At 38.9% G+C, this 15313-nt stretch overlaps 1 protein-coding gene and 1 pseudogene across 1 annotated transcript; one reads left to right on the top strand and one right to left on the bottom strand.

Moving 5' to 3' along the window:
- Window positions 1–1186: 1186 nt before the first annotated feature.
- On the bottom strand, window positions 1187–10525 carry LOC134326212 (tripartite motif-containing protein 16-like). The gene is made up of 6 exons (XM_063008397.1): window positions 9947–10525; window positions 9735–9830; window positions 8445–8678; window positions 5461–5620; window positions 5301–5360; window positions 1187–1713 (listed from the first exon to the last, which is right to left on the bottom strand). The coding sequence occupies exons 1-6, from the start codon at window positions 10523–10525 to the stop codon at window positions 1187–1189; spliced, it is 1656 nt and encodes a 551-aa protein (XP_062864467.1).
- Window positions 10526–13111: 2586 nt separating this feature from the next.
- On the top strand, window positions 13112–13221 carry LOC134327207 (5S ribosomal RNA; annotated as a pseudogene).
- The last annotated feature ends 2092 nt before the right edge of the window (window positions 13222–15313 follow it).

Genomic DNA, 15313 nt, shown 5'->3' with positions numbered 1-15313 from the left:
AAAAGGTTGAATCAGGTGTGAAACTGTGTCAAACTAGGAGAAAATGGTTTAAGGTTTTGTGAAATGAGTGAGTGAAGTTTTGGCAGTTGACAGTTGTATTCCAAGAATGGGTTTTAGTGTTTTAGTGATTGAGAAAAACTGTAATGAAAGAAAAATGGAAAAATAAAATGGAAATGATTGAACAATATCAAAAATAAAACAACAAAACCTTTTAAACGGATAAAAGAAATTTAGGGAAATAAAAGAGAAAAAATGATGAACCTGAAAAAAGTACAAAAAATTAAAACAATAGAATTTTTACTCAAATATTTTTGTAACTCAATTCATATTGTAATAATACAGACCCTGTAGTGGTGGTCTTGCTAAAAGAATCAAGAAACAGTCAATTGGATGAAAGTCTGAGTTGTTCTCAAACATACCACATTTGTATGGTATAAAGTGAAAGATTTCTTCTGGAGAAAATAAAATTTTAATAATCAAATTTTCTTATACAGGCTCACTGTGGAGGCAAATTGGTGGATAAGTGGGCGGGTCTAAACTGCTGTAGGCTGAATGAGCAGAGATAAACTGATGAAGGCTGAACGAACGTACCACAATACAAATAACTATTTCTGTGAAAGAATCAAATCCCCTCTGTAACCATCCACACATATCTAAGTTCTGCTGTATTATTCCTCACCATGTGCTGGTTTCACTTTTAAACTTGTGTTTTACAGCTCAGGAGAAATCAGGTGAGAATCAGCTTCTCCGGGAGACTCTAAAACACATCATGTGGCTTAATGTACTAAACAGCCTAGAAACACCAAACGTCTCTCAGTTATTACTGGTCATAAGTGCTTGCTATTGCTGAAATGACCAACCTGTGGTTCAAAAGGTAAATTATCATTTTTATAATAAGATTTTTCTTATAATAGATTTGGGAAGAAAGAAGTTTAAGGTTTTAAATATTTATATATAATACTTTTAAGTTTTTAAATATTCAGTTTGTCTTTTATTTAATTTAGTTTTAATATCTGAATCCATTTAGATGATAAATATTTAAGAAAAGAAGAAAAAAAGTGGGTAAATACTTTTTCACAGCACTGAATAAATGGTGGTTAATAAATTAAAAAGAAAATCTTCATAAATGTATCACTGCCTCACAGATTCTAAAATCACTTTCATGTAAATTTTACATTTAATTTGTTCAATCTGACAGTTTCACTTTTGATCCTAAATGAAGATCGAACCCCGGGTAGAGGGGCTGAGTGAACGTGGTCTGAACTCTGTGGAGGAGCTTCATTGTATCAGAGACGCTGTAGAAGGACAGAGTTCCTGCTTCATAATCCACATACACTCCTATTCTAGAGGAACTCGGCATTATGGGAATTATAGTCTTTTTTTTATTGTGCCTGAATGAAAATCTGGATGGGGAACAGAACATCCTCCAGGACAGATCATTATATCCAAACCAACACTCATAACCCCATCCCTTCCTGCTGATGCTTTTATATGACACTGTAATATAAACCCCATCATCCCCACTCCACTCAACCTCCCAGTAACAGCGTCCACTCACACTCTCTCTACACAGAACCTGGTAGTAATAATTAAATCTATCTGGATGATCAGGATACGACTGTAATGTTCCACTGCTGGTCACCACTTTGTTCTCCTCAGACAGACGGAGGTGTTTATTTACTGTGTTTGGATCCAGTGTGAACCGACAAAAATCTGGAGAGGAAACACAAAATAAACCAATTAACATAGAAGAGAGAGAGAGTGTGTGTGTACAGTGTGTGTGTGCAGTGTGTAAGTGTGAGTACAGTGTGTGTAGTGTGTGTATGTCTAAATGTGTGTGAGAGTGTGACACTAGACAAACACACACAAACACTGCACACACAGAAACACCGCACAACCAAAGATAGTGTAACACTATTCAACACTAAACACACAAAACACACGCACACACAAATACACAGAAATGCCGCACAACCAAAGATACAGCACAACACTATTCTACACCAAACACACACAAACACTGCACATACACACAAATACACAGAAACACTGCACAATCAAAGATACAGCGCAACACTATTCAACACCAAACACACACAAACACTGCACACACAAATACACAGAAACACCACACAACCAAAGATACATTTGCAACCTTATTCAACACCAAACACACACAAACACTGCACACACACACACACACAAATACACAGAAACACCGCACAACCAAAGATACAGTGCAACACTATTCAACACTAAACACACAAAACACACACAAATACACAGAAACACTGCACAACCAAAGATACAGCGCAACACTATTCAACACCAAACACACACAAACACTGCACACACAAATACACAGAAACACCACACAACCAAAGATACATTTGCAACCTTATTCAACACCAAACACACACAAACACTGCACACACACACAAATACACAGAAACACCGCACAACCAAAGATACAGTGCAACACTATTCAACACTAAACACACAAAACACACACACACAAATACACAGAAACACCACACAACCAAAGATACAGTGCAACACTATTCAACACCAAACACACAAATACACAGAAACATTGCACAACCAAAGATACAGTGCAACACTATTCAACACCAAACACACAAAAACACAAACAGTACACACACACCAGCAATACAAAATCCAACAACAAACACACATAGTCATGCTACAGTGTATCACAAAAGTGAGTACACCCCTCACATTTCTGCAAATATTTTATTATATCTTTTCATGGGACAACACTATAGAAATAAAACTTGGATATAACTTAGAGTAGTCAGTGTACAACTTGTATAGCAGTGTAGATTTACTGTCTTCTGAAAATAACTCAACACACAGCCATTAATGTCTAAATGGCTGGCAACATAAGTGAGTACACCCCATAGTGAACATGTCCAAATTGTGCCCAAAGTGTCAATATTTTGTGTGATCACCATTATTATCCAGCACTGCCTTAACCCTCCTGGGCATGGAATTCACCAGAGCTGCACAGGTTGCTACTGGAATCCTCTTCCACTCCTCCATGATGACATCACGGAGCTGGTGGATGTTAGACACCTTGAACTCCTCCACCTTCCACTTGAGGATGCGCCACAGGTGCTCAATTGGGTTTAGTCCATCACCTTTACCTTCAGCCTCCTCAGCAAGGCAGTTGTCATCTTGGAGGTTGTGTTTGGGGTCGTTATCCTGTTGGAAAACTGCCATGAGGCCCAGTTTTCGAAGGGAGGGGCTCATGCTCTGTTTCAGAATGTCACAGTACATGTTGGAATTCATGTTTCCCTCAATGAACTGCAGCTCCCCAGTGCCAGCAACACTCATGCAGCCCAAGACCATGATGCTACCACCACCATGCTTGACTGTAGGCAAGATACAGTTGTCTTGGTACTTCTCACCAGGGCGCCGCCACACATGCTGGACACCATCTGAGCCAAACAAGTTTATCTTGGTCTCGTCAGACCACAGGGCATTCCAGTAATCCAAGTTCTTGGACTGCTTGTTTTCTTGTGCGTCAGCTTCCTTCTGGGATGACGACCATGCAGACTGAGTTGATGCAGTGTGCGGTGTATGGTCTGAGCACTGACAGGCTGACCTCCCACGTCTTCAACCTCTGCAGCAATGCTGGCAGCACTCATGTGTCTATTTTTTTAAAGCCAACCTCTGGATATGACGCCGAACACGTGGACTCAACTTCTTTGGTCGACCCTGGCGAAGCCTGTTCCGAGTGGAACCTGTCCTGGAAAACCGCTGTATGACCTTGGCCACCATGCTGTAGCTCAGTTTTAGGGTGTTAGCAATCTTCTTATAGCCCAGGCCATCTTTGTGGGGAGCAACAATTCTATTTCTCACATCCTCAGAGAGTTCTTTACCATGAGGTGCCATGTTGAATATCCAGTGGCCAGTATGAGAGAATTGTACCCAAAACACCAAATTTAACAGCCCTGCTCCCCATTTACACCTGGGACCTTGACACATGACACCAGGGAGGGACAACGACACATTTGGGCACAATTTGGACATGTTCACTGTGGGGTGTACTCACTTATGTTGCCAGCTATTTAGACATTAATGGCTGTGTGTTGAGTTATTTTCAGAAGACAGTAAATCTACACTGCTATACAAGTTGTACACTGACTACTCTAAGTTATATCCAAGTTCCATGTCTATAGTGTTGTCCCATGAAAAGATATAATAAAATATTTGCAGAAATGTGAGGGGTGTACTCACTTTTGTGATACACTGTAATAAAGCTCTTTAAATTGTGTGTGTGTTTGTGTGTGTGTGTGTGTGCATGTATAAGAGTGTGTGTGTGTGTGTGTGTGTGTGTGTGTCTGCTAATGTGTGTCAATGGGCAAGAGTGTGTGAGTGGGTGTGTCTGTGTAAAATCTCCAGACAGCAGTCAAAAATATACAGACAGCGGTTTAAATGATTGTTTTACTTGTTTTAGATTCGTGACCTTTGAGGTTTTTGGTGTTTTATATAACTATAGAAGAAAAGTACATGGAACAGTGGTCTTTATCAAGGACCCAAAATGTCCCTAATCTGAGGCATGATCAGTGCCAGGCCTGTCAAACCTAAAGATTGATCTTTTTTTGAAACAGGAAAATTTGACAAGCATGAGGATTTGACGAGGACCAAATTGTGATGGTGTTCCCGGTCTGCAGTGGTCAATATCTATCAAAAGTGGTCCAAGGAAGGGACAGTGGTAAACCGGCGACAGGGCCATGATGCACATGGGCAGCGAAGGCTGTAGCTAAAACTGCTGAAGAAGTTCATGCTGGTTCTGATAGAAAGATGTCAGAATACACAGAGCATCACAGTTTGTTGTGTATGGGGCTGCATAGCTGCAGACCAGTCAGGGTGCCCATGCTGAACCCTGTCCACCACCGAAAGTGCCAACAATGGGCCCGTGAGCATCGGAACTGGACCACAGGTCATGATGGTGGTTGTGTGATGTTGCTGGAATGCCTTGCTGCTTCAGGGCTAAAGAAGAGTGTCTGGTCATCAGTTCATGATTTAAAGATTAAACACTCGTGTAAAACAAAAACACAACAATTCCAAATAACAAGAGCAGATCTTTGTTGAAATAAAGCTGAGGAAATAAAGTTTAGGTTTTGGACTTCAAATTTAGACTTGAACCAAACTGAGCTGATGTAGCATCTGAACTAGTAACATGTGACAAATATGTAAAAATACAGATAACTGGGGGGTGCAAATACTTTTTCACTGCACTGTGTATGTTTGTGTGCTTGTGAGAAACTTACATTGTAGAAAATCTTCTCTGATTTCAGGTTCAGTAGGTGGAGTAATCCAGACTTTCTTCACTGCAGAAGGGATGAACAAAATGTGGATTTGATTGTTTTGTTTGATGTTTGAGTACCGAAACATTTTGGAGACAATGGAACACTGAGGGCTTGAACTCACCTTCATCTGGTATCTTCTCACACTGCTCTTTCCAGAATTCTTCTACTTTCTCTCTCAGCTGAGATACAGACTTTGTAACATCGTCAAATGAGAGGAAAGGACTGATTGTGATGGCGGCTGATTCTGCAGATTCAGCAGGAGCCGAGAGAGACTGAAAATCCTACATCCAGATAAATAATGTTCACAGAGAAACAACAAATGATTCAACTAATAAACTAATAAACTTGTGTCTGTAAAATTGTTAAAAATAGTTGGTACAAGGACAATTTTAGACTACTGTGAAGATTGTAAAATGTTCCAAAAACATCTTAAACAGATAATCCAGCTGTTTGGGTATAAAAGAAGTATTCAGGTACAGACCAGTTTTTATGAGCAACGACTCTAAAATGCATTATTAAATAATCCTACGGTTTAAACACATCATTGATCATCAAGCAACACCAGCCCTGTTATTTCACTACCTGTCCACTAGAGGCCACCATTACCTAAATATTGAACCTAATCTTTTATTGTCTGCATCACGTGTTTTCTGTTTGTCCTCATTTTTTAAAATCAGACCCTAAACAATTGTTCAGGTTCCTGTAAGTCTGAATTTTCAGACAAAAATATTGTGGTTTATGTATGTATTGTGTTAAACAAGGTCAAACTTGTTCCTTTAAATAAGACTTTAAAAGAGTTGCTGCTATTTCGATTTATTTTTGATTGAGAGAAGTCTGGACGGCTTGAACATATGTGTGGTTTGTTTTAGAGATCTAAATTTGTTGGTCTTATATTGTTCTTTACTTCATTTAGTTTTGCAATTATTAGAACAAATGCACAGCAGAACCTACTATTTGATCCCTCATCGACAGCCAAGTCAAAAAACTTCACCAGAAGATCAACAGATTATTAGGACTCAGCTGTACACAGTTTTAATAGAACTGCATTCACTTCTTTCTCAGGGCTGAACAGATTCATTTATTTAACCTCTTAATTTATACCATTCCAATACATTGATACCAGTTGCACCTTTTCCCTTTGACTGGCAACCAATTAGATTTCCTTTTAGTTATAGATTAAATAATGTGGCTGTCTAGCAAAAAACTCAACCCTGTTATTTCCCTACCTGTCCATCAATCTAATCTCTCATTATCTAATATCAGGTGAGTTCTTACTATTTCTTATTTTTTTGACACTACTGTCATCAAGCTTTTTTACATTCTGAACATATTTTATTACTTAGACTGGTGCAGCAATAATATAATTACTTTTATATTCCGTATGTGTCACGCTACGCCAGAAATTAGTTCACTCTAAGGACCGGATTCCTCGACACAAACAGAGTAACGTAGTGTATGCTGTTAGGTGTCAGGAGGATTGTCTGGAACTGTACATTGGGGAAACTAAACAGCCACTGGCAAAACGGATGGCCCAACATAGAAGATCAACCTCTTCTGGCCAGGACTCTGCAGTTTACACCCACCTGCAAGCCAGCGGCCACTCATTTAATGATGAAGATGTGCAGATCCTTGACAAGGAGGAACGTTGGTTTGAACGTGGAGTCAAAGAGGCCATTTACGTGAAGAGGGAACGACCATTCCTGAACCGGGGAGGGGGCCTGAGAGTACATCTCTCACCATCGTACAACGCCGTAATAGGAGCTTTACCCCAATCATGTGTGAAAGACACACATGACCATTGTAATTAATGGTCATTGTGAATTGCATATGGACCTGATCACCAGTTCCATTGTTATGCAATGAGCAGTGATCGGTCGTTATGCAAATCAACTGCATATAAGGTTGGGGCAATGTTCCCTCTAAGCTGTGCGCGTGCGCAATTGCTCACTGCTAACATGGTCTCCGCGCACAAAAAAATGCAACCGCGCACAAAAAAAAAATATTTAAATAACGCGTTCCCACGCCTTAATAACGCATCAGATTAGTTTTCTTTGTGTATCTTTTTTAGTTTGTTTGGCATTCTTTGTTTCGTTTTAGGCGCATATCTTAATAAGCGATTCAGATCACGTTTTCTTAAGTTCACTCTGTAGTGTAGTGGTTAGAGTGTCGGTCCCTCGAGCTCAGTAAGCTGATATGAGGGGTTCGAAACTGTACATTTTATTTTTTTCATTATCAAATTGCGGTTACCGCTAATGTCATTTTGTCCTTTCTGTTTTCCTTTTTTCAACACACCCACAGTTCCTTTATATATGTTTATATAAATATATACGAATTTCTTCTGTTGTTTATTTATATTAACGAATTGTCAGTTGAAACCTTTTAACAGTTCAGAGTCACAAACAATATAAGCACCTTATAGAGTACGGGGTAGAGCATTGCTCTTTAACACCAACGATCCCGGTTCGAAGTTCGCTTACTGCAATTTTTTTCCTATCTGCTTTTGGGTCTCACCACACTGTTACTAAACATCTGCACAGCAGGAGCTTCACACACTGGAAGTCAGTGCCTTATAATAAAAATATTCATTGTGTTTTCAAAATTGGAGTTTATAGTTGGCTTGGTTTGGTCTGCAGTTCATGTTTTGCCATATTTAAAATTAAATATTTATTTACTTCCAATAGCGTTAACATACTACCCAGGTCATGAACAAGATTTTTGTAATTTTTTATTGTAAGTGGGCTAAAGCACTTCATGAAAAGTATTCTAACAGAAATGCAAATGCTGAAATTTGATTATTTTATTAAATCATGTAACTTGGATAGATGCGATGCTGGCGTGACCACAGTGCACACATCTGATGTTGCTCACAGTGGTCCAAGGGACCGCTCAGGGAGTTTGTGTGTTTGCTCAGACACATGAAAAATTAGAGGGAACATTGGGTTGGGGTATTCAACACCAGCTCAGACTGAAGGAGTCATTTGGATTGAGTGACGAAACGTATCTCTAAAACAAACTTGTGTCCAGATGAACTGATTCAACTTTGTGGATTTGTGTACCTGGATTATTGAGCATGCATCAACAGATAATTATTTTTAGTGCTGTTACCAGGAGGAAATGGACGGGATCCTCTGTGTGTGAAAGCTGTTCCAGTTCAGCCTCTTTCCTCTTCAGCTCTACAATCTCCTGTTCCACCTGTTTCAGGATTTTTTCAGCTTGACTAACTTCTGCTGTCTCTCGATCTCTGATCAGATCTTTTAGCTCAGAGCAGCTTCTGTTAATTGAGTTGATTAGTTCAGTACAGATTCTCTCAATGTTTACCACTGCTGTCTGTGTGGAACACTGTTAGAAGATTCAGAAAGAGGAAACGTTTCACACTCAGATATGTAGAAATCAAAAGAAAGTCAGAAGACATTTTAAACAAGTTAGGGATCTAATCATAGAGAAGCTCAGATGTAACGTAACTTGCAGGACAATGTGGTTCAGTAGCTCCTTTTCTGTTTTGGCCATCTTGTAAACCTTCTCAGTGGTTGTCATCTTCCCCCTAGCAGTTTTCTGATGCACTTATTCTCAAAACCTTGAATGTGTCATTTTTCCTCTTTTTTCAGTGTTTATTCTTTACATTCATATGTAGCTACTGGTTAGACTAAGAATTTCATCACTCATAGCTTGGTGATGGTGCTAAATGGCTTGATTTTCCATACCCTTTCACCATGATCATGTCCATATAATGCAGTATTTGATACTCTATTTCCCAAATATGAGAAAGAGTTCAAGTCTTCTACCTTCCACCTTAAACTCCAGCACTTCTTCAGTGTTCATCATCACTTTAGTTTTTACTGCATTTATCATCATGTTATATTTCCTTACAGATATTTGATACAACACACCTGCTCCAGTATGTCCTTAATTCAAAATTAAATGTGTGGATTAAATATAATAAAACCTAAAAACAGCATATATACTGTAAAATGTGCTGGTGGTAGCATACTGTTACAGAAATTATTTTGAGTATCAGGAAACAGCAGCCTGGCCAGGACTGGGAAATTCAATTTAGTGATCTTCTCAAGACTTTACCAGAAATCTTATACAGTAATTTATGTTTAAGCATCTTGATCCAAAGCAACAATCAATAATCTTTTTGGGTGGCTCAGTCAAAGTCCTAATCTCATCTTATCACTTTTATAATTATTAGCACCTCAGAATTTGTACAGGTTCTGTTGTACAGCATCAATCACCAAATAGGCAGAATGTGATGCATTGTTTTTTTTAATTAATGAACAAAAATGCTCCACTTGCAAAGTTACCTGAGATATAAAATATCTCATTTTTAATGGAGATTGGTTTAATGGAGGAGAGTCGGACAGATCCTGAGAGCTTTTTGTCTATAAAACTTACCTTGTGAGACTCCACAGCGTTTATCAGCTCACAAAGTTCCTTCTCTCTGTTATGGATTTTCTCCTGCAATTTTCTCTGGATCTCCAGCAGCTGCTTCTACACAGAATAACAATTCAGAATTTACTTGTATTGTGTACGAGCACCACATAAACATTGTCAGTGTAAATACTAATGAGTTGTTACTTGTTAGAGAGAGCTGTATAATATTTTACCTGTTTCTCAGTTGTTTCTGCTGCAGCTGATATTGTATCATGTCCTTTATGATCATCCATGGTACACAACATGCAGATACACTGCTGATCAGTATGACAGTAAAACTCCAGCAGTTTATCATGCCTATAGCAGATCTGATCCTGGAGTCGTCTGGAAACTTTAACCAGCTTGTGCTTCTTATAAGCAGGAATTCGATAATGAGGCTGAAGGTGAGTTTCACAGAAAGAGGCCAAACACACCAGACAAGATTTTACTGCTTTGTATTTTCTCTCTGTACAGTAATCACACTCCACATCTTCAGATCCAGAAGGAAGTGGAACTTGGGATTCTCTCTTCTGCAGGTTCTCTACAACATTTGCCAGAATAATGTTTTTATGCACAACAGGTCTTGGATTGAAGGTTTGTCTACACAGTGGACAGCTGTACGTTCCCTTATCATCCTCCAGATCCCAGCAGTTATTAATACACACCATACAGAAACTGTGTCCACAGTGTGTAGTTACTGGATCCTTCAGTGTTTTCAGACAGACGGAACAGCTGAACTCGTCCTGAGCTACTAAAATTTTGGACTCAGCCATTTTTCTACATGTAAACAGAAACACCAGTAAACACAGCAAGTTATTTACAGCAGCTCAGGCTTCCTGGTTTAGCTTGTAAGTGTCATGTTCAAAACAAGTGTGTTTGAATAAAATCAACAATTTGAACTACATAAAGTAACAATACACAGTAATGTACAGAAGTGTGAAAACTCACCTGCATTCATCAACTTAAATTATCAACAAAACTACAGACACGGAACAGATCCGCACTCGAACAGAACAGGGTCAGATCAGTTTCACTTCTGCTGAACTAAGAGAGAGAGAGAGAGAGAGAGAGAGAGAGAGAGAGAGAGAGAGAGAGAGAGAGAGAGAGAGAGAGAGAGAGAGAGAGAGAGAGAGAGAGAGAGAGAGAGAGAGAGAGAGAGAGAGAGAGAGAGAGAGAGAGAGAGTGTGTGTGTGTGTGTGTGTGTGTTGGCAGAGTTAGCGGAATACAAACTCCGAGTTTGAAGTGAACTAAATTTAAACTAGCACATACGTTAACACCCCCAACTTGCTCTCATGTTACATGCATCACATATTTCAATATGGTACATTCCAAAAATAAACTCTTTAAACTTTTGTAACTTTACCTTTGTTGAAGGTTGTCATTACATCAGCAGTCATGTTTTCTGTTTAACAAAATTAGTGTTTTACTGTAGTAATGTAAGCAGGGTTCTTATTCCTGCCCAGTAGGGGATGACCTAACAATACTTGACCTAGGAAGACAGGATCTGTGTCCCCACCCCTGATACTTTTAGTCTCAGTACTCACCTTGGCGAGTATGTTTGTACCTATCCTGCTGCAGTGAAACTCCTGAGTAAATGCCTGAGATGTGGTGAGGTGGGCTTTAGGAACTAGGAGAATCACAGTAGCACCCTGAAGTGAAGTGTAGGCTGAACATATATAAATGTAACACTTATTCCCACCCTCCCCAGATCTAGTAGAAAAGGAGAGACGCCCCTACTCCTAGGCAAGTAAATAACTTCAATAAACAATGATCAAAGGTAAAACAAATGTAATTTTTTATTATTAGAATTCAATTAATATAACAATTTACATTCTTGTGGTTATTTGGTTTCAATTTTAGTTCAAATGTCAACACATTCAATACACACGTTCAATATTAATGTTGTACAGTTGATACAAAACAGGAAAACAAACTAAAAAACTAAATGTTCAAATCTCTCAATTATTTGGGTATTGTATAATTACAGTCTGTACTTTCCCTTTAAACACTTAAGCTGTATTGTCACAGTTCACATTTATAAGTTCCCATACACAATAAACTGAAAATGGCTTTACATTTCAAACACTGCACTAAAAACACCCGTATAACTCAGTCTTTGTAACTCATAACTTATTAATCAATAGACATCAAATACCAGGCTGTAATGGTGGGATACACTCTAAAAGATGTCTGTATGGCAGGGTACCTCTTTTTAATGAAGCTGGTAAGAGAGAAGCAGAATGAAGTGGGTCCACACGGCCTCACACACACCCACATACACGCTGAAAATGGCGCTTGTTGTGACTCTCCCCAATCAGCCACCCACGGTAAATTTCGAAGCTCACTGTCCCCTAACACTTGAAACGAAGCTTGACTTACGGCACAGTCCATGGATGAGACTTGAGCTTGTTTAAGCTGAAAAGACCATGCGAGTCCCAGAAAAAGTAAAACTCCAGAAAACTTCTCAGTACTGCGTGCCAACCTTTCAATACAGCCACCATACAATCTTGAGTGCTGTTTGGCGCAGCCCAGTTGCACTCACACTAAACTCGTGAGCCTTAAAGTCTCTTTTTTTTAAATGGGAAAAATCCTCTCTCTCGTTACTTCTCCACAACCTGAAAAGGTTTCACTTCATAACGCGTTACTCTAATCTGACCACATTTTTCAGTAACAAGTAATCTAACAAGTTACTATTTCCAATTCAGTAATCAGATTAAAGTTACTTATCCAAGTTACTGTGCGTAACTGTTTTTGCAACTCGGGGAGTGACGTCTGGCCTATGCAGTCACAAGCTGCGTCCGAAATCGCATACTTACAGAGTATGCGCTAGATTGGAGGAAGTATGCACTACTCGGCCGGTAAAGAAGTACATACTTTCAGTACAGAAGTATGCAGTATGCACAAAACACCGCTATGTACTACACGTGGGGACGTGATGACGTAATATCACCATAGTTACAGACTCATTACAAACCCCACTTGCCAAAATTGTGGATATTTCTCGTCTTTTTGTTATTTATTTGTCTTAAAAAATTTTATTTTATTTATCTTACTTACACTTGTGAACAGAGGACTCTCCGTTTTCCGCGTCTTTCTTGTTTCTTATTCCGTTTCAATCGCCTACGCAGCTCCAGTTGCATTACGGCAGCTGCTGAATGTAACTAATAAAGTAACTTGTAATCTAACTTAGTTACTTTTAAAATCAAGTAATCAATAAAGTAACTAAGTTACTTTTAAAATCAAGTAATCAATAAAGTAACTAAGTAAATTTTTAAAGGTAACTATGCCATCACTGGTTACATGAACCACGTGACCGTGTGGCGGCGAGATCAAGGAGTGTTGCAACTCTCTCTATCTACGGTTCTGGGCCACACCACCCTGAGAACACCCGATCTCGGAAGCTAAGCAGGGTCGGGCCTGGTTAGTACTTGGATAGGAGACCGCCTGGGAATACCAGGTGCTGGAAGCTTTTATCCACACACACCCACCTTCACTCCAAACCTCCTGTTACACACTGACCCAGCAGCTTTTTCTTCATCAAAGCTACACAATGACACAAAGATCAGCTCATACTTTCATTCTTACTACAGTAAAACACATTCAACTGACTTTTAAAGTGAAATTCAAAATGTTGTACAGACATCGTCGCCATCTAGTGGTGCTAGAAATAAATTACAGCTTGTTGCTTGGGTACAGATTTGTGACTTTATTACTGTATTATTATTTTATTTTTATAATTATTAAATGTTGTTGTTGTGTTTGTTGTAATAAAAAATTCCTCATGTTTTAAAGTGTAAAAGCATAAACAGCACTGTCTATAAAGATGAATCCTCTTGTGCTTATAGACTAGTTGGTTTGTAGTGTTATTTTTAAGCTTTTACTGGTGTGAATGTGTGAGTTAGAAAACAAAACATGACATTAGAGAAACTGCTTGGAAGAACGTCTAGGACTGACTGTAGTCCTCTCTAAAGCTACCTGAGCAGTGTTGGGGTAGTTACTCAAAAAAGTAATCCATTACTCGTTACTTATTACTTAACTACAATTGTAATGGGATTACTTTACTCATTACATCCTGGAAAATGTAATCTCGTTCCTCATTACTTTACTTTCACGTTACATTCTAAACCCAAACAAATACTGTATACTGGAATCACATCTACAAACAAATTCAATTTATATCAAAAAATCCTCTCTTGTGCAGAGATGTGTCTGTGTTTGTTTCTGCTTTAAAACATACACGCCATGAACCAATCAGATTTAACATCATTAAACGAGTTTATTCTTTAATTATTTGTCCTTATACTAGAGGAGCGACTCGGTTCCTTTAGTTCATTTCAAAGAGTCGTTCAATAGAATCGGTTCGTTCGCGAACGACTCATCCCTCATCACAGTAACTGTAATGTCATTACAAATATGTAACTGTAACGCGTTACATTACTTCGTTACAGATAAAAAGTAATCACGTGACTGTACCGCGTTCCCCCCAACACTGTAGCTGAGAGATACAGGGCTAATGGAGATGTTTTACTGCTAAGCTGCTGTTCAACTCCAGTCCAGTTGGTGGCGCTGGTGCGTCTTAAGTTGTTCTGCCAACCGCCATTAAACATCATAAGAAGAACAAGAAGCTGCTGTGTTTGTACTGTAGAGCCTCATCTGTAAGTAAAATATGTATTTAATTATAACCCTTATATTTAATTATAACCACATTCTAATTAATAATAAAACTAGAGTTTATAATAAAACATCACTGTGAGGATTTGAGGAGCTTTAACTGCAGTTTTATTTAAACAAACAAACTTTTAGCTGCTCCGCTAACTGTTAGCATCACACATGATTCAGTACTGATGAACCGATTCATTGTCAGTAACATGAATGAATCTTTACCCCAGATAAGAGCACAGTTTTCTGATTTATTTCCAATAAATTCATCTGAAGAGAGACGTTTCTGACTCATTGACTCATTGATTTAGTTTCCATGCTCATATGTGAAGGAAAGTGTTCCGCTTAGCTCTTTTGGGTTTTAAAGGTTCTCAGAAGGTAACCTGTGTGGTAACCTGTGTGGTAACCTGTGTATTCTGTTTGTTCACAGACACAGTGTTTGTTCTCACATCATTCTCGGACTCACGCAGTGACCCACACTTTGCTTTGCTTTAGGTGCTGAAGTAAATGTGACGTTGCCACGTATTTTTTTTACATTGTTTGTTTGTAGTCTGACCTTCTGTATCCGAAAACCTTCCACACTAGTGATGTAGCTCCGCTTTTAGGGACTAGTTCATCCTCAGTGCTAACTCCGGTACTACTCTCTGCATTGGTTGCCATTAGTTCACTGTTACGCGCTTGAGAGCAAGTGACGCATGTTTGCTAACAATATTGCGATACGGCAATATCGAGTTTACAACTATACCGGTATTATCGTGAACGATATTATATCGCCCACCTCTAGATGCAACACCAGAGGAGTAACCAGAAGCTCAAGGGCCCTATTGCAAAAACATTTTGGCCCCCTCAGCAACTTGCATATGCTGATGGCTGATCAGAATGAATGAAACGTTCTCACTCAG

This window comes from Trichomycterus rosablanca, chromosome 14, assembly GCF_030014385.1.
Source record: "Trichomycterus rosablanca isolate fTriRos1 chromosome 14, fTriRos1.hap1, whole genome shotgun sequence".
NCBI lineage: Eukaryota > Metazoa > Chordata > Actinopteri > Siluriformes > Trichomycteridae > Trichomycterus > Trichomycterus rosablanca.
The sequence above is the reverse complement of the archived record's forward strand: the minus strand, read 5'-3'. Positions and strand labels throughout refer to the sequence as shown.

What these genes read in the sequence shown, in the direction of transcription:
- LOC134326212 (XM_063008397.1), bottom strand. Translation starts at nt 10,525, where the DNA reads ATGGCTGAGTCCAAAATTTTAGTAGCTCAGGACGAGTTCAGCTGTTCC. An exon ending in CAGAAACAACTGAGAAACAG is followed by an intron (nt 9,831 to 9,946) that starts GTAAAATATTAT and finishes TATTCTGTGTAG; the next exon opens with AAGCAGCTGCTGGAGATCCA. An exon ending in TGAGAAGATACCAGATGAAG is followed by an intron (nt 5,361 to 5,460) that starts GTGAGTTCAAGC and finishes TCCCTTCTGCAG; the next exon opens with TGAAGAAAGTCTGGATTACT.